We start from the raw sequence: 19,621 nt of genomic DNA, 5'->3' as shown, positions 1-19,621 counted from the left end.
TTCACTGCTGTGCCTAGCTGCAGGGCAATGCTAGTGTGAGTCTTCTCTCCCTCTGTAGAAAACTTGACTAGTAACAGAGCATACTGCTGAAAGTTTGGAGAAGTTGAAACTGGAAATGGATTGATGCAATAACCTGTTTGTTCTAGTCTGGAAGGGTTTAGCTGCTCAAATGTAAGGAGGGCAGTAACCTGTTCTGGTAAATGATGTGTCTGGCTTCAAACTGGAACTTCCTGTCTAAATAGGAGCTAGCAGAAAATTCCTTATGCTCACTTAGGCTTCTAGTGTTTCCTTAACCAGCTCTTGCTGGTCTCCTTATCATGCACAAGCACACGTGGTTTTATCTCTTCGTAATTTGACTTTTGCCTTATGGTATTTACACATATTAAGTGGCTGGTTGAACAGTGAGTGCTGTTGATGTCTTGGCAGTCTTGTGTATGATGCCCAAACAAGTATTTGGACTGCTCTCTAGAAAACAGCTGTTTATGATCCTAGAAAAGCTGGCTTGATCCTTGATTAACTCCTGAAATGTGAAATTTAGGTGGTCAGTTCATAAAAAGGGGTCTCTTGTGACTAAAGCTGGCTCTCTAGGTCAACTCTTTTAATATGATTACTTGATTCAATTGTTACTAGGATTGTTTTGCATGTACTAATAAAGAAATACCTGAACGCAATGCTTTTCTTGTATTGAATTAACTTACTATTTTATACTGTAAATAAACAATAGTACTAATGCTGTGATCAAACATACTTATCCCCTGCCATGGTTGGTTGGAAGAGACTAGCTCTTCATCCCTGAGTTCACAGGTGCTGGCAGAAATATCCTTGCTGTGTATTATACCTAAAGATAACTTCAGTTCCTGTTGGTACAGGATACAGTTGTGTGCTTAATAGCTCTAATGCAGATCAGGGCTTTTTGAGGGTAACTGGTATTTGAACTGTAAACTCTGCCATTTAAACTTAGCCTGCTTAATGCTTTGAGAAATAAATATGCAAGGAGTTTGAGATGAGCAAGCTAATTGACTAGTTCTGTAAAGAAAATGTCACTTCTGCAGCTGTCGAAGTGATTCTTAACCTGCCTCAAAGACTGTACATTCTAAATGTCATGCAGTTGCTTTCAGGCTATGCTTTTTATCAGCATCTGCTCTGGAAGCAAACAACGTATACAACACTGTAGAGTAGTGGTTCCATAATCTGACTTCTTTCTGGATTAGTTTTGTCTTGCATCTAGGAGTTGGATTATGTCATGAGGAGTCTGAAATGTCAGAGTTGCTCTAAGATAAGGAAGGGGAGCATTTTGTTGAGGAGGAGTATGGGAGCAGTACCCTTTCTGATGGCTCACCATGTTTCAGGGAGTGCAAATGTAGTCTATTTGAGAGCAAAAACACTTGTCACGCAAAAAAAAGGCATTTGTGGAGTGTGCCACAATTTTACCAAGTGTGCTAGTGTTAGGCCATTTGAAATTATTAACTTTCACACTTGTATAAGGTAGTCCAGTGTAAGTCATTGAACCCTGAGCCTCTCAAATGGCCTTTTATTCCTAGATGAAGTTAGTGAAGGTGGATATGCATCTTACCCAAATGGCCTCCTTGACAGAACAGTTTTTTTCAATGAAACTTAAGAATTAATGGATTAAAACTGTAGTCCATAATTGCATTGCACAAGGTGTGCAATAAAAGAAAGTGACGTCTCATTATAGGCCTTGGTAACAGAAAACAGACTTCTGTGTCCTGCCTGCTGCAGCCTCTGTGGGGGGCTGAGTTTCATGTTATGGACACCTTATAATAACTTAGCCTACTTAATCCTTTGAGAAGTAAATGTTTATTCATAGCAGGTACTTGGTATTTCAATAAAGTTGTCTTATGACAAAAGCATTGAGTGTTGTTTTGTTAAAGAGGTTTTAAAAGCTTTGTGCCAGACAAAGTATGGTGAAAATGAGGTCAACTTACACACTTAGGAGCTAATAGCTGTAACTGAGTGTATGTGGTCCTAAAGTAGTTCAATGGGGGGAAAAAACAAATCTCATGGGAGTGTAACTTGAAACTCCAAAGGAGTCTTAAAATCAAATTCGCTTCTTGGTTCTCCCTATTTTCAAAACTTTCTTTTTTTAATTACTTATAGAACTCTTTACTGTTGCATTGACTGTCAATAAAATACAACATGTAAGGAGCCTGTCTTGAAGGGTATTGTGTAATGCTGCTCTCCTGGAACAGCACCTGCCTCTTTCCAATACTCATGCAGTTAACAAAGGACTGAGTTAAAGCAAGATGTTAAGGAGGAGGGAAAGGGGGTTGAATAGGTGTTTTGGGAGGACAAGTAAAACCGTTGAGACTTTGATTAACAGCCTCTTATCCCTATTTGTTTGTTGCCTTTCTTCTAGAAAGGAATAGGGGAGAGTGTGAGTCATGGCAAATGGGCTGTGAGGACCTTAGTGGAAAAATGGGAAGTATGAGGAGCAAATTGTTCCCTTCTTACTCTGTTCTGCCATTTCAAATGGAAACTTTTGCTGCCTGGTCACAGTCTTGCTCACTTGCTTTTTCTGTTTCGTAACTTTGGTCTAATATTGCCCTACTTTTCATGGCTCTTTGGTTACCTTTTGACATACTATCCCCTCCCCAGCACACCTGGTCACCTTTCTAGCCTAGAACCTACACAAGTCTACTGAGTTTCTACCAGCTCAGGCCTTGGTCAGTGTTCTGTGTCCTGTCCGCTTTCATATATGATTACTAGATTCAGATCCCATCCTTGCAGATCTCTCCACAGTTCAGACCGCTCTGTGTAGCTCTGGTCCTTCTTGGTAGATGTTACTTGTCTGTCACGCACATAAAATTGAGGAATATGGAGTAATTGAAGTAAAAGGAAAATGATAGAATGGGTTATTAATTTGAGCTTTAAACTTCCGGTGGTTCATCAGAAGATCTCTGATGGGTAAATTGTATCCTGGCTTATGTATGAACAATTGCAGCATTTGGATCTCTGTTTTATCCAAATGAAAAAGAAATTCAAAGAAAAGAAAACCTGAAATCTTGTAAGGAAAAGTGACATTTTCTTCAGATTTTGGTTTCAAGCTTGCTGTGGTCTTTTGAACCTGGGTTGTTTTAAGATCAGCGAAGGAGAATATTGATATATAATCTTCTATTCAGAAACACTCTTTCCTGAAAAATCTCTTATTTATTGGAATAATGAATGCTATAATCCCACCTAAAGTTCCACTGATTTTTATTCTTTATGTCCATTATGGAAAAACAGACCTTTCTTAATGCAAGATCAAACTTCTCTTTACTACCATTAGCTGTTAGATAGCTGCAGTCTCAGAAGTGCTTCTACTGCCTTGTCTACTGCATTCTTTTGCCATCTCAAGCTTTGCTTACTGTTTGAGGTATTTTTCATTTAACTTTGAACTGTTGCTTCTGCGTTTAATTTTTGAAGAGTGTAAGAAGTGATCTTTTTTAACTAGTATGCAAAGATAATCAGCTTAATCAAACTGCTTTAAAAACAGATTAATGTCTCTTCTGAGTGGGAAGATGAAGGAAACTAATATGCCTCCTTGTAAAGGGTTCCAGAGGAAATTAAATTACCTACCATTAATGTATGAATCAGTGCAGTGACAGATGTTGACAAAACTTTTTTGGTGCTTTGGACTCTTATAATTAATTTTATTCTTCACTCATAGAAGCACAGGTAGAATGGAAAATGGACTAAGATGTTTTCAGAATGCTCGTATGTGGGACTCTTGCCATCCGTGTTAAGGGAAAGTGAGATACTCAGTATGGCTGTTGATCCTTACTCCATCATGCATTTGAGTGTTGATGTGTACACTCCTTCATATTCAGCTGCTTTCCAAACTGGAAATTATGTAACTTAATCTGGGGAAGTGTATGATAGTGAAGACACATGGCAGTAGAAGCCAGAAAATACCTCCCTGAAGATCAGCATTCCTTCTTCTCGGTGTACGTGTTTTAAAACTTTCTATTAAGTAGTAACCTTGCACTATCCAGCCTCAGGAGCGACAGTATTCAGGGTAGCAGTCCCAGTGCTCTCATCCCCTCTGTGGTTTTTAGCTCAGCCACAAGCTAACCGCATCACCCCAAGTGGTAGGTAGCTGATAGTAGCACTCTGTTCCTATTCCTTAGCACACTAAGAGTAGGGTAAAAATAGTTTTGGGGGAAAGCAAGCTAAAATCCTCTAGGAAGAACGTAAAAAGGAAAGAGGAGGAGATATATAGCCAATATGCGAGCTAAAGCTGAGCAGAAAGTGGCCGAACAAAAAGGTGATGAAATGGTAAGTGTGTGATAATATGGTGCAAGAGAAGGTTCAGCCACTGCAGAGCTGAGTTATATGGGAAGAGTAATATTGCGAAGTTAGAAATGTAAACAGAAATAGAGAACTCTTAATCAGAAGCTGCACTTGCATAATATTAAGGTTGTGACATGGTGTGGCATAACCAATGCAGAAATGCCATATTTCAGCAAAGGGAGGAAAAAAATACACCTTCAAAATAGTCAGTTACCACAAGAAAGTTTGTTTTTATTTTGTTTGTCTACATCTTTATGAAGATAGCATTGTCTGTAGCTAGAGAAAATTTGGATTTGTTTTTTTTCCAAAGCTATACTTCTCTTCTGTCATTTCACTTTATGCTTATCAAATCATACCTCTTCAGTTCTTGCTAGATACAGCCTTTCAGCTAAGAAACTGAAGTGACAACTTTCCAATCTCCTAATTAAACAAACACGTTTATTAAAACTTCTCAAGAGTGTTTTTCCTAGCTATTTGCCAAAGTTTTATTTAAATGTCAAGAAAAACATTGTCACAGACTCATATAATTTAGATTGGAGGTCATGTAGTCCAACACTCTGCTCAGAGTAGGGCTAACTGATGTTGGATTGGGTTGCTCAAGGGCTGGTCAGGTTTGGAATATCTCCAGGGATGAAAGTTCTGCAACTTAGAAACCATTATTCTGAATTTTCCCCCCACAACTATATTATTACTTGTGTTTCACTATTACAGTATGATTGATATATCATCCCACTCCTCTACTTCTCCATAGCATCTTCCAAGAAAAAACAATGGAGGCAAGACCTATGTGCTGAAGCGTTTACCTAATGCCCAAGTTCCCAAAATAGTCAACAGGGAAGGATCCTAAGATGGTTCAGTGCAAAAGCTTAGTTTAAGTGTTCCTGTTCACATCACCTTAAGTACTGGAGCCCTATGGCAGAATGACTTCTTGCACGTTTAAAATTGGGCAATGTTACTATGTCCTTCAGCACCCGTGCTTAAGTAAAAAATCTAAACCAAACCAGCTATGAGAATGTGGCAGCCTAATAAGAAAGATGGTGCAAAGCCAGTTCCTTTACTAGACACGTTTGACTTTGTAGGATTTACTGAAAGGGTCCTCTTCCCTTTTCCATCTTCTACCCTTTGCTTTCCTAATGGTGCTGAGTCTGTTCTTTGTGGATCACGCAGAAGAGCTAATGCAAAGCAAATGGTGGGAGCACATGGCAGGGGAGGCTGCATCACCTTCCTCAGGGGCAGCAGACTTAGATGTGCTTAGCTGTATTAATTAAACAGTTATACACCAGTACTTGGGATTGCTCCTCCCTTCAATAATTAGTGGTTTTGAGATGGTAGTAGAATTCATAGCGATGTTTCTTCTTACAGTCAGCTTTTTTTTCATTTTGGCACAAGTTGTTGACTTAGGAAGTGATAACATTTGAGGTGCTTATCTGTGACTAGCAGCCTTGCAAGAGGAATGCTGATGAGCGTGTCGTGTTTTCTGAATACTGGCAGGAATAAAGCGGAATTATTAATGCTTATATTGGAACATTTTTCTCCTGTTTTTAAACTTCTCTACAAAACTCTTGAGATTCAGTGGCTTCTTCCAAACCTCATTAAATTCAATAAAAAGCTTGTTGCAGATTTTGTGAAGGTTTTTTTTTTCTTGGACCTAAAACACACAAAATAAGTCTACCTCCTGCTACACTAAATGTGTATCTTGCCTTTTTAAAAGCAGGGACGTGGCCAGAAAACTGTCTCTGAAGAGTCGTTCTAGAGTTGCGTAGTCTGCCTTCATAGCTTTTTTTTGTTTAATAAGCTTGCTAAGTATTCCTGTCAAAGGTGACTTTGTACAACCAAGTAGCTGTAAAGTTGAACTTGTTGCATGATCAAGCTGGTACCTCAAGGTAAAACTGTGTCCTTTCTGCTTCGTGTGCCATATTTAATTATCAACCCATAAAGCTATTGAAATTGGCATTTGGCTTGTTGGTTGAGAGCTAGTTTAAAATAAAAAAAGGTTGACCTCTGTTGCAGGTAACCAAATGTTGCTTTTAGAACCTATTTTATAAAATTGTAATTTATGATTAGGTGAGGTTTTTAACAGCTGTGATCATTCATAGGGTGTTTTCTGTTAAAGCAGAGCATCCGAATGTCACAGGTTTTTTAATTAATAGCTGAATGTAGATACATGTGAGATTCCCCTAAAGTGTGTCCACCGTGTGAAATGTTAGAATTTCTTTTGCTTGATGCATCTAAGTTTGTACTTTTTAAACTATTTCTTTCTACTACATCAGTCCTAAAATTATATATCATTTTTTGTGTGCTGAAAGTATTTTTTATTTTTTCCCTGTCATAAGCCATAAACTAAAGGACACAATAAATGCAAAATAGAGATTTATTTTTCTAATGGACCAGAATGTGAAAATTATCACTAGTGGTGGCACATCAGAGTATAAGCAAACTATTTCTAGCAGCAGGATTATATGTTTATAGAAGTTAGACTTTCCAGGCACATCCACATGCAGCATGCTATTGGGATAGCTTCCAAGTTATTGTGAAGAGCAAATCTTCTGGTACACTGGATACAAGGGAGTGGTGTTCCATCAGTTTGGTTGCTTGCATGCTTTAGGAATGGTTGGTTTTAGTCTGGAACTTTAATTTTAGGGTTCGGGTATTTTAGTATAGAACTTTGTGTCCCAGCAGTCATTCAAATGCTATAGAGACATCTGTGAGTACCTACTGAAGTGACTGCGTAGGAATGAAGCAAATCAGATATTTTCTCCGTATAATTTTTTTGACAAATATGTATTTGTGACACAATACTTAAATTTATTTTTGAGGAAATAACTGTTTGTACAGCACTAGGAAAGTGAAAAAGATAGGGCTTGGGGGGACTGGTATCATATGAGCATTGCTGTTCGCCTTGGCTTTTTTGCAGCTTTGTCCAAAAGTACTTAGGCAATAACCACTGTTTGGAGGTCTTCACCTGCTTTTTTGGGAGGGGGGAAAAAGCTAATTTTACTGTAAAATTGAAAAACACTTTTTAAGATCAGTACAAAAACATTTGGACCTTCTATAAAAGAGCTCTCCTGTAGCTTGTATTGCTAAGTAATTTTTTTTCCACTTCTGTATACCAAAGAAGTTTTAAAAAAAATCTGAATTGCTTTCTGGCCACGATTTCTGTTTCTTACCAGAAAAGAGGCCTTAACCAGCACGTGTGTACCTGCCAGAATCCAGTCGTTGAATTCCCTCTTTGGGCATATTAAGATCTCAGTAGTTAGAACTTACATAGCAGTTAGTACTTTTTCTTCTTTAATTAAGACAAACTAACATAACAGTTGAGTTTCTTGTATAAGTTGCTAGCTATTTAAGAAGTGGTTGTTGGTTTTTTTTTTTCAAATGAAGGTTTATGTTTTAAAGTACTGTCTTTTTATGTGCAGTTGCCAATGTGAAGTATCAGAAGAGTATCGTTTGAAACTTTCTGGGACAAAGAGGACTGTTTTATTATCTCTCATTCTTTGGTAAGCTAATTGTATTATTTTGGTAAGATGAACTACCTGTTCAAGGTGGATTCTATGGTTATCATTGATTACTCTCTTAAATAAAATGTTTTCCAAGATGTTAGACAAAAATCAATGTTTTACTGAGTTGGAATTTGCAACCTTTAATTATTAAAAAAAAGACTTCTGATTCCTAGTTGTACACAATCTTCAAACATGATTCTTTGTCTGTCCTGCTCCTATTCCTGAGGAATGTGCGAATGTCCATATTGTCAGCGACTTCCCCAGTAAATACTTTTGAAAGCTATTCAGTTACTTCTACATGCGGTGCCAGGAAAGAGGGGGAACCTTGCTGTCAGGGATTGAAACATGGGAAACTGAGTGTTTATCCTTATCTCAGAATAATTTCCTTCCACCTGCAAAAGGGGAAGAAGTGTTTTCAGTTTGTAACAGAAGCATCTTTTGCTAAAGCTAGATCGCATTCTTGAATATTTCCTTCTCAAATTTTCTAATGCTTCTTTGTCAAAACCTTTGGATTCCTATCTAAAACTTACAGGGCAACTGTGACACAGCATGTAAATAGCAATGTTTTGAGACTGAGGGTCAACTCGATTTGATTTTGATACTAAAATAAATGGAATTCAGGATCTGGACAGGGAAGGCAGGGGAACAAAGTGAAATGCTTGGGTACTTCCTTTTCCTTTTTTTCCCTCCAATGTTTCTTTTTCCTTTCTATAAGTGCAACTACACTTAAAAATATGTGAATTTAAATGATCCTTTATTTATATAATCTTTTTTGTTTAGAATCACTGGCAAACAGATGGTTATTGCTAGTCTTAATTATGTACATAATTTAGACCAGAAGGCACATCTGAAACGAAAGGTAATTAAGATGTTCCCATACTGGCTGAACAGAGTCTGAGGTTACAGCCTTTACTAATCATTTATCCTTTCAAGCAGAACATAGGGATGGAGAATTAACAAGAGTAACCTCTTTTTTGGTGTAATTTAATATATGTGAAACTACAGTTGAAAGGGCAGCACAGTAAATTGATAACTTTTTTTGGCCTCAGTCCTGAAAAAAAAAATATTGCTTTTAACAATAAACACAAGTTTCACTATGCTACATAAAAGCTATCTACTATTTATATGTGATCCTATTTATAAGTAGGAGCCTGAATTTGAGGGTGCTTTTTATGAAGATGTTTTCTTGGTCAGTTCTCATCTAAGCTGTATTTGAACATTTCCATTTCATTTCTGGGAAATGGTTTTTACTGTCATGGAAGAGCTGATGATTTGCCAGCTGCAGTTAAACAAAACGAGAATTCTGATTCCATTCTGCAACTAATCAAAAAAAAATGGTATAGGTCAGCTTGAGAATAGATTTCTTCAGCCAGTTTGTGCTAGTCTCACTTTGTATCAAGCTGTCCTTCAGAGTAGCACGGAGTGTTAATTATCGTGGGTAAAATTCAACGGAGTGGCTTGTTGGAGTTGACAACATGAAGGTGTTCTTGTTCTTGCTTCTCAGGCAGCCCTCTTAAAGGGAGGGTCAGAAATCCCCTTACTAGATGTCAGACAATCACTGTGATCCTTTTTCTATTCACATGACTAACCTGGAAGAGTTTGCTAAACATATGGATGGAAATGGATTAGAAAGCTTTGGTATAGAAAGAGGTAGAGATAGAAAGTGTGGTTTCAAAGTTAATTCACACAGTCTCAGTATGGGCTGCTACTGACAATAGTGTGTGGTCCCTGTCCCTGGTCCCAGTGGTGTATTTCCTTTCCCTTGTGCTCAATCCAGTGATCATGAGGTCACGAAGGGAGTGGGATCAGCTTGTTGATGTGATGGGAAATATTTAATTTCTTTCAGTATATTCATTCTCCATCAGATCAGTGAACTTCATTGTAACAATTCGGTGTTTCTTGCTATTTTTGCCAGCAATTTTTAGAAGTACTTTTGTGTTGTGGCAGTTAAGTTGATGAAGTGTTTCGCTTAATACCTAGAAGCAGTGTGAGCATGCAGACTATTTGTTTTAGAACCAGTCTTGTAAGTTCTTGTACCATTTATCTTGGCAACATCACAGTTTGTATCTAATAATCCTGATTAAAACTGAAACTGCCATATTTTTTTCCACACAGCTTTCCCAAAATTCACCTTAAAAAGGGAGATTCTCAGATTCATGTAAAAAGCCACAGTATTATAATAGAAGCTGTTTTGCAGCTGAATGCAGCAATTAGAATAAGAAACTTGTTCTGCAGTAATTTGGATAGTCTCTGCTGATGGTTTATGCTGGATTTCAGGAGCACAGCTGTAAGAAATTTTAAAAGACCTAATTTTCTAAGCTAATACTGTTTTTATTAATATGTAGATGGTTATATAGTAAACTTCAAAAATAAGTATATCTAATCAATCTCAAGTATAAATGAACGATTTTGTTACAGCACAGTGCCTAATATATTCACTTTGCATCAGTGATACTAAGCATGCTTTAGATTTGTAATAAAGCTCAGCTTTTTAGTTAGGTCCGTGTTTCTTTGATAATTGTGCTTGAAGGTGAAGGAATTTTCTGAAATAGCAAGGTTTTTTTTTATATTCAGAAGGCTTTACTATTAATGTTTAAAGCTTTGTTCAAGTTGTACATGAATTGTCTAGCTGAATTGATCTGGAAATGTTTGGTCTTAACGACTTTAACAGTGGCTGCTATTGTGGAAGAGCAGAATTGGCGCTGGTGAAGAGGTAGTTGGTTGCGGAAGGCAGTCGTGCCAACAGCCTGCCTCCAGCAGCCTGCCGAAGCGGTAACTGAGATGTCCTCCTCAAAAGCGTTCATATAAATACGCCCTAACTCTTCATCGCTCTTTTGGCTGGCTGTAGACCTGATAGCTGAATGTGTAAGCTTATCATTATTTTAAGGATAGAGAAGGAGATCTGTGTAAACCTTACAGTTTTTAAACCCATCTTCTCTTGAATCAGTAGTCTTCATTATATCAGGATATACTGCAAAGTTAATCCAGTCTGCGCCTTTCTTGACGGATGAGCTGTAAGATAGAGGTTGATTGGACAAATGAGCCTGTTGCTTAGCCAGCCATCGTTTTAAATTTGATTGAGCAGGAGGCTCATTTTTTAAATCTTGTAGACTAAGGAGAATGGTGCATCACGTAATCCGAAAAACATACAGTGAGAACCAAAGGTTAGAAGCTGAAACCGGATGCATTTGAGAGAACTGCTGAACCCCTCCTTTCTTGGTATCTTCAAGTCAAGAGTAGACGTGGTTTTGGAAGATAAGTGTACCCAAACACAACGTACGTAAAATACCAAGTCATGCTGGAATCAAGCACGAGCTCTTGTTTTGAATACAAGGGCTGGAATTTTATGGCCTCTGATATATTAAAGATCAAACTTGATGAATTTATGGCCTTTTTAGCTTTAATCATTGTGATTCTTTGAATGAATCTCATCAGTTACAGCATGGGTTACATATGAACCATCTTTCTTCTCCTTTTGAAACAAATGTTAAATAATTCTGCCTTTTTTAAACTATTAACAATAATACTATCTTCATCTTGCTGTTGGTAGATAGCATTTCTAGATTTCCTTTGTTTCTGATAACTTAAAAGAATGTTCCTACTCTCCATTGTTCTTGCAGGCATGGAAATTGCTGTGCTGTTCTTTTATTTTTCCTTATCAATTTCTATAGTTGATAGATTCAGACTTCTATCAAGTCTTCTAGCTTTTGTTTTTCTTGTTTGTTTAAAATTGGGATTTTATATCTACTTTTTGCATTAATTTTTAGTGAATTAGTGGCAGTTCCAGCTCGATTCTGCTCATAATTTCCTCCTTTTATATATATGCACACACGTCTTTCTGCAAGCTGTGCGATTTTCAACCAACTTGCAAGCTTTTATATGCTGTTTCTCCCCTACTCAGGGGACATAAAGGCATTTTCTTTATTGTGATGTTCCTATTTAACAGAGGTTTTGGGGACAGTGTAATGCCTTCTCATCGTTTTTAGACAGTGGGGTGTTTTAGTTTCAGAGTATGTGCATCTGCTGCTCCTTTTCCCTTTGTAAATATTCTGTACAATATACAGGATGTAGTTAGCGCTTCCTGCAGTGGTGGTGTGCTTGTGAGCTGATGGATTTGAAGTGGTTTTCTGTCAACCACAACACTGATAATTTGAAATATATTTATAAGTAAGGTGACATATGAACTGAGAACTGACTGAACTCAACTGATGTATTTTCGTTTGTATCTTTTATGTGCTATAGACTGCAAACCCCATAAAATATCTGAATGAATCCTTTTTTTTTATTTTTAAAAGGGAAGAACCAACCTGAATTTCAAAAATTGAATATAAGATAAATCTTAAAATCAAATTGTTACTCCTGTATTCACTTCCATCATTAAGTTCCTAATAGGGTCAATTGCATAAACTTCAAGACTGTATGCTCTTTAATATTTCCAGAAGATTTGCAGAGGATAAAAGATCGGGGGATTGTTAGATAGCAGAGAGAGCAAGTTGCTAGTGTATAGTGATCTGGAGCTCTTGGAAAGGTAGGTGCAAGAAAATGGGTATTTTGATGCATCCATGGATGCAGAAAATGTGTCATAACTATAAAATGCGGAATTCTATCCATATATGAATTCTAATTCATATGCCGTAGTTGAAACAAGATTACTTCAGGAGGATCTGACAACCCATGTTACATAAGAGATCAGAATAAATGATCACAATGATCCCTTTGGTTTTATAACCTATGTATTTGTGTATCGCCATCTGCAAGTGACTTGGGAGAAAATTCAGGGTGATTTAGAAAGATGAGCATGTTTTAATTTAAATTATATAAACATTGGTCTAATTGCTGCATTCAGTCGGGTATTCTCCCAGCAGTACATTCAAAGATGATTTTTCAGAATGAACAGAAGGAGCCAGACACATTTTGAAACAATTTTGTGTCTCAGGAGAGTGAGTTTATATGGATTTCATCTTTTCATAATTACTGTTTGCTTGCAGTTTTCTAATAGCTGAATTCTCAGTCTTTAAAAGTTAATTTGTATTTATTTGCCAAAAGAAAATAAATTCAACTTCATCGTTGTACTTTTCTGGTTTTCTAGATTTTAATAATAAGTGAAGAAGAGCCTCGAAGTATTGTGAGTAAAGACGAGGATTTCTCCTCCTATCCTGGGCCTGTCATGGTAAGTGAAAGGGGTTTGTAGGGTCTGTTACAGAGCAGAATAGGCTAAAATCTGAAAAACATTAGAGAATTAATGTTTACATGTGGGGTTGTTGAATTTTAAGTGTAGTGCTAGACTAGGCTAGGCTAATGCTTTTTTCCTAATACTATTACAAGTCTGTCTTTTTTTTTATGACTTTATTAATCAGGCTGCAGGAAGGAAACCTGTTTCTAATACCGTATTTAGTTGTTTGAGTGCTTGTCTTTGAAAGTTTAGTAACTTTGTTAAGTTACTGATACCTGAATTCTCTAAACACTTCATCCTGTTTGAGCTTTTCATTGGTCATTGATAGCTTGCTATGTGGTGAAGAAGGCAGCAAGTGACAGTGCTGAAGTTAACTAACGCTTTGTTTCTCAGGATGAAGAGACTCAGCACAGCCTTGAATGCATCCAGGCTAATCAGATTTTTCCCAGGAAGCAGCTGATCCGAGAGGATGAGAACCTTCAGGTAATCACCACACTGCTCCTGGCCAGTTAAGAGTATAATATCTCTAGTTGACCTATGTATTCTCTGGCCTCTCCCATAGAATTTTCATTCGCAGTTGAGCCCAGTAATAGGAGAAACACATTTTCTTTTTAAATACTCACGTACTGTTGGTAGGACAGAGAACTTGTGCATTATATTACAAGATTCCTTAGAGTGTCTGAAAAATATAGCCATTACTTGTGTAGTAATTTCAAGTGCTAGGTTTTATTCCATAGTTTAGAACTCTCTGTTTTTTAAAAAAAAAAAAATGCTAAGTTAGTTAAATACTACCATTACTTCTTGTTACTGAGAAGCCAAAAGTCTTATGTTGCACAAAATGGGTATTTTCTGGTTTCTTAATTTTCCAAAGTTCCTTTTGAAATCAGTTTAGTTCAAATTATTTATCCATGTAGACACTCTTATATCAACTGAAGGGGTAGTTTGTTTTATTTTAATAGAAAATATTTTTAATTGATTTAAGTTAAGTTGGTGTAAAACCAGATTATTTTAAGTTGAGCATTTATACTTTTCACCCAGCTCTGCTAAATTTGGCTTAAGTCACATTTTTAATTAAACAGTTGCAATTTTTGTGTGATGTAGTATCACTGCAGGTTTTCTAACTTTATAAAACAGCAGCATGTTGTCCATTTTCATATTTGTGGTGAGAAATATAAAGCAAAAAGTATGATTTGTCCAACTGATTTCAGCTGTGTAGCATTTAGGTATCCAGTCTAAGCTGGGTACCTGAGCTTGCTTAGTGAATATTGGGGACCAATAGTATAGAAGATTACCGGTCTTCTATGTTTTGACTACTTTAGGATGAATTTAATAACATTATGGAAATGCCAGTCTCCATTAAGGAGTGAGAGCATAAATCAAGGGGTTGATCAGACTGCTTGCTAAAATGTGAGGATATTTTGCTCAGATTTTTCATAAAAATTCATTGTTTTCCCTGACCAAGCACTTACTGGTCTGGAAAATTAAGAGAAAATGAGGAATCATTTTAAAAAAAGGCTACAATTAACCTCTGAACCAACCTTACCCAAGACTTTCCTTCTGAGCAGTAATAGCTAGGCTGAATTCTCAGCAGTGTTTAATTTTGATTTTATGATTGTGTGCTTGAGTGTATGTTTACAGGAGGTACATATTTTTGGTAAACAGTTTCTGAAATATTTTTCTTCCCATTCTGAAGGTCCCGTTCATCGAGCTTCATGGTGAGAGTACGGAGTATGTAGGACGAGCAGAGGATGCCATCATTGCGCTTTCTAATTACAGGCTTCACATCAAATTCAAGGAGTCTGTTGTGAATGTAAGTGTTACTCATGCTACTATGGTAATACAGGTATTCTGAACTCAATCCAAATAAGAGAATTTCAGATAAAAGTATGGTGATCCTGCCTTTTAAGGTTAGTGGTAATGAAAAATCTCTATGATGTTCAAATCACATTTTTCAGGGAGAACAGATACGTATTTAGGCATCAAAAGATGACTTAGCACCTCTGAAAATCAACTTTCGCAAGGGAACTTCACATCATTCAACTTTACATTCTCTTTACAGCCAGCTATGTCAGCCATTTGTTCTCCCTAAGCTCTGTATATACTCAGTAGTGAAATAAAAGGTCTTCCAAAGGGCAGTTCGGAGCACCTGAGCTAGATTTGGGCCTTGCTTGGAGCTTCAAAAGGTGGAAGTAGGACCAGCTACTGAAGTTACGTGCCTGAAGTCGGATAGTATGCGGACAGTCATTGACATAAGAGATCTGTGAATTGGACCTCATCTTCAGATGCCTATGCATTTTTTTAAAGAGCTTTACTCTAAGTGTCCGTTCTTAAAAATTGTTACATGTTCAGCTACTCATGATCGTAGACATAAATTATAAAGCATTGTATAGTCCTTTGCAGTAGTATAATGGTGACATACACTAGTTGCAATACTATTTGTGAACTATATAGAATTTGATAGGACATTATACATGGCACAGAAGTATTTTTGTGGATGTTTGTAATAAAACCAGTAAAATAAAATCCAAAGAATCAAAGCATATATTTTTTTTCTCTCCTGATGATGGTTTTTTTTACCAGTCTCCTTATTTCAAGACAAGTCCTGACCCTGGCTAGTTGTTCACAATTGCCACGTGTCACTCTCAAATCCTGAACTATGCAGTGGTGAGTTAAGCATAAAACACCAAAACTGCATGTTATTCCAAAGCTGAGAAAAGCAAGGGAAACAAAATATAAGAATTGACAAGTGTCCAACACATACACGGCTGACACACATGCGGCACAGTGGTCTGGAACACCAGCAAGATCTCCTGTGCGCCTAACCTATTTAATTTTTGATGCCATGTCAATCTTAAATTTAAATTGGTTTTTTATTGTTTTGTGCCAGAACCGAATTATTAACTCTGTAAAAATGTTTATTAACTGAAATTCAATCTTTACTAGTTTCTGTTGTCTCTAATCATATAGCTAGGTTATCTACAGACTTTGAAATATGCCTGTATCATAGTTATCATTAATCACTTTAAGTGCTATTTTAGTTCATGAATTGTCAATGTAGTAGGCCGAATAGGCACATCTGCTAGGCTGGTGAACATCTGTGTGCAGCACTAAAGTGCTAAAATTCACGATGTGGGTTTTTTCAGCAAATAAAGGTGGTATTTCTGAACACGGCAATTACTCAAAATGATGGCGAAAAATTTATGATGACAAAAATTTAATTGGAAATTTAAGGGCTATTATCTTCCACTGCTCACCATACAAAGGAGATGATACAAGTATGTGCATATGCAGAGGTAGCATAACTTTACTTTTCACTTCTCTTAGTCTGTAGTCAATCCTGAAGTATAACTTGAGACTTAAAAGTTAAGCTGTAGGTGCCACCATGCATTGAAATGGTACCAAGGGTCAGGTAGGTGCTGGGCTGCCTCAAGTGCAGTCCAGCCAGATGCATCTCTACATGCTGCTGGCAGCACAGAAGATGCGTTATGAGGCATGTGTTTTGTAGGATACCTTTGCTGCTTTGTGATACGAACGTGAGTTCTAGGACTGAATACTGCCAAGGGGCCTGCTACATTAAATCTATATTGTATTATTTACTGTTAGATTTTTTAAATTCAGAATCTGAATGTTGTATGAAATTGGCAACTAGAATTGACAAAGCAAAGGACTGAATATTTAAAAACAAAGAGCTGAGACATGAGAAACAAGAGTAGTGCTAGAAATCAAGAGTTTGTCCTCAGGAATGCCAGGAAACTAGTTACTTTATTAGAGAAACCACTAATGCATGTACTGCGCTTACTGTCATATCTGCCCTTAGGATAATTGAGGGTATTCATTTTGAAGAATTTTCAATTTAATATTTTTGAGCAGTAACAAAATTTGATGTTTTCTTAAGTGATACCCTTTGTTTGTGTTCAGGAGTCTGTAGTGTTTGTGAGTCTGTAAAAGCTTGTCAATATTACCATATTAATTTTGCTTTGACTGACTTTCATATCCAGTATTCTGCCCTCTCTACTTCATCTGATATCTCCAAGGTTGTTAGTCCTGCTTCATATGTCATCATTAACCAGAAAGATTCAATTAGGTAGCGTCTAAGGTAGAGCAGAATATAGATTATTCTTCTGTAACCATGTATGATCATCACCAATAACTTAGTATGAACTCTACTGGGATCCAAGGCAGACAGGATTTGGAATACCTATAAGCATAAAAGATACTTGCAATAATTAGGAATCATATTTAAATTGTTAAATTTTGGAATAATAATCACTTTGGTTATTGTTGATCAAAATTATTGATCAGATGGTGATTTTCTAAATTAGATTTTCACTGAGTACTTTTTGATTGTGTTCATCTTGATTCTTTCCTACTGTTTTTATATTGCTAGAGCTGTTCAGAAAACACCTGTAAGAGGGCCTTTTTAAAGATGTATAAATGTTTACTAATGTTAGGAGTTGGTTTCTTTTTTATTTTTAATGATTTTCATGAGAATCACTATCCTGACAAAGTCCAGCCACACTAACAACCTTGTCACCTCAGCAGAGAGAAGTACCTCTGTGTAAGAAGGAGGATTCTTAGCAAATATCTGTATTATAGTACTTGTAAAAAGAATTAATTCCCTGTGTCTGAATGTGCAGCTGTTCATGCAGGCATCTCCTCTCGAAGTAGGTGGGATATTCTCATGGTAGAAATGCTCATCCAGAGAAAGCAGTGTGCATGTCAACTACTTGTCCCTTAGTAAGGGCAACTGCATGAAGGAAATGGAATCTGGTTAAAAATGGATTCCTAGTCTTTGGGTTTTTTACCTCACTGTTCTCTTTTTGTTTACAATTCAATAGACTGGCTGTCAAAATGATGCTTGTGAAACCTGGATAAGTAGCACAATGCTGCTAGATCACTGGCTGCACCTGTGCTTGGAAAGCAACACATTTAGAAGTTGATAATGCTCACATTGCAACACTGCAGAAAACAGCTCTATGCATAAATCTTTTCCATGGATAATTTCCTAGATCAGCGTAGTAATAGGAACATGGTGTTCTAAATGCAAAAACAAAAGATCCAGCAGACCATGCATAAATTGGAGGGATTATGACATTCAAAAGTGTTGACTTATATTTATCCATGGGATAAAAATACAGACTCAACAGTGATCTGTCAGTGGACATGGGAAGTTTGGTTCCCAGGCCGATCTCTATTGATTGACTTTCCTTAAGAAAATTTCAAACTCTGCAGCTGGTGAGTGTTTCTGTCTGATCATTTTCTCCCTGTAAGCTAATTGCATTTACGGGAGAATTAATTTTAGCGTAGTTTATGAAACCATGGACTTGTATGTAGCCTCTTTCAAACAGTAGATTTTGGACCCAGTAGAAAAAGGTCATACTGGCAAGACGAGGGAGACTTCCAGTCTTGGTGACTAAGTGAGTTTTAGTATTAGCTTTCCCTTGCTTGGCCTTTAAGGGAAAAATGGTTGGTTTGGTATCTTCCTTACATATGTAGCACAGTTGTGGTTCATCTGTGCTGAACAGTGCCTTAGTCCTTGTTTCATTCTCAGGCCTTGATCCTCTGATTGTTCACATTGCATGCATGTTAATTGTGAAAGCAGAAGGGGGACTAAATTATTGTCTCCAAGACAAAACCTAAGTGTAATTAGTTGTAATTAAAAGCAAAATTTGCTTCAGGTACTCCTTGTAGGTTATATGAACAAGATCACACCTTGAGGGATTTGCCTCCCTCCACCTGGGAGAGTCCCTGAAGACCTTCTGAGCTGACCTTGCATCCTCGGTTCCTCCATATGTCATATTATGGCATGCTCCAGGACATCCAGCACGTAGCTTTGGCCTCATGCTGTTTAAAGTAACCAGTGTGTAACATAACCCTGACATTATTTCAGGCTCTGAACTGGGAAAACAAGAAGGAAGTACTAATTACAGCTCATGGCCCCTGGGTGCCACATGGTATCCTGCAGAGACTCAGGCCAAATGGTATACAGGGTAGAGTAAATAGCATATTCACTCGTGAAGGGGCTGGCTTATAGCAGCCTGGCCATGGTCCACTGCGTGCCGCTTGGCGTTGTGGTCAAGGATTGAGCCATCGGGTGGGTTGTTTCAGCAGTGTAAACATAACTTGTGCTTTTTCTAACTACAGAGGTCTATTTCTCTAAATGTTGTACTGCTGTTAGATAACAGACAGTTCCAGTAATTAAAATAATAAAAAAAAATTTCAAAAAGAAAAAGTTGTGAGTTGCAAAATGTTGCTATTTTTTAAAATGAGATAATTTTAAAGAGACAGTCAAGAGAGATACTGCAAGAGCACGGTGCTCTAGTACTCTTTATAATGCGATATGATTGGCCTTGGATAACAATGCATGTTTATTCTTATAAAAGCAAAAGAGATTGCTTCTCCACTGCTTTATTTCGATAGCCATTATTATGTGGTGAAGTGCCTGCAAATAGTATTGATGGCTCTTTCAAGAGCAAGCTAACTGCACTGGGTGTCTGACTTGCTGCATGCACCAGCCTGAAAAACATAATGAAAATGGAAGGTTATCAGTGGGAAAGAATGGGGAATGAAGGCAGATAATTTTACAGAATTTTACTCGGAGAAGAATAATGGACAGGAAGGAGATTGAAAATGCAAGAGGATCAGAGGACAGATT

General features: G+C 37.2%; 1 protein-coding gene and 1 long non-coding RNA gene across 4 annotated transcripts in view; both read left to right on the top strand.

Moving 5' to 3' along the window:
* The window catches only part of LOC127023041 (uncharacterized), a 32,622-nt gene extending 24,838 nt beyond the window's left edge, over positions 1–7,784 (top strand). The window contains exon 3 of the long non-coding RNA XR_007767392.1: positions 7,710–7,784. This is a non-coding gene — a long non-coding RNA (uncharacterized LOC127023041). The remainder of the gene's footprint in view (positions 1–7,709) is intronic.
* Positions 7,785–12,904: 5,120 nt separating this feature from the next.
* The window catches only part of MTMR3 (myotubularin related protein 3), a 48,721-nt gene continuing 42,004 nt past the window's right edge, over positions 12,905–19,621 (top strand). For all 3 annotated transcript variants that reach the window (XM_050906929.1, XM_050906928.1, XM_050906927.1), the window contains exons 1-3: positions 12,905–12,963; positions 13,360–13,449; positions 14,660–14,776. In XM_050906929.1, coding sequence (XP_050762886.1) covers positions 12,961–12,963; positions 13,360–13,449; positions 14,660–14,776 — 210 coding nt within the window. In that variant the 5' untranslated portion in view covers positions 12,905–12,960. The remainder of the gene's footprint in view (positions 12,964–13,359; positions 13,450–14,659; positions 14,777–19,621) is intronic.

This window comes from Gymnogyps californianus, chromosome 16, assembly GCF_018139145.2.
Source record: "Gymnogyps californianus isolate 813 chromosome 16, ASM1813914v2, whole genome shotgun sequence".
NCBI classification, from domain to species: Eukaryota; Metazoa; Chordata; class Aves; order Accipitriformes; family Cathartidae; genus Gymnogyps; species Gymnogyps californianus.
Note: the sequence above shows the minus strand (reverse complement) of the source record. Positions and strands in the feature narration are given on the sequence as shown.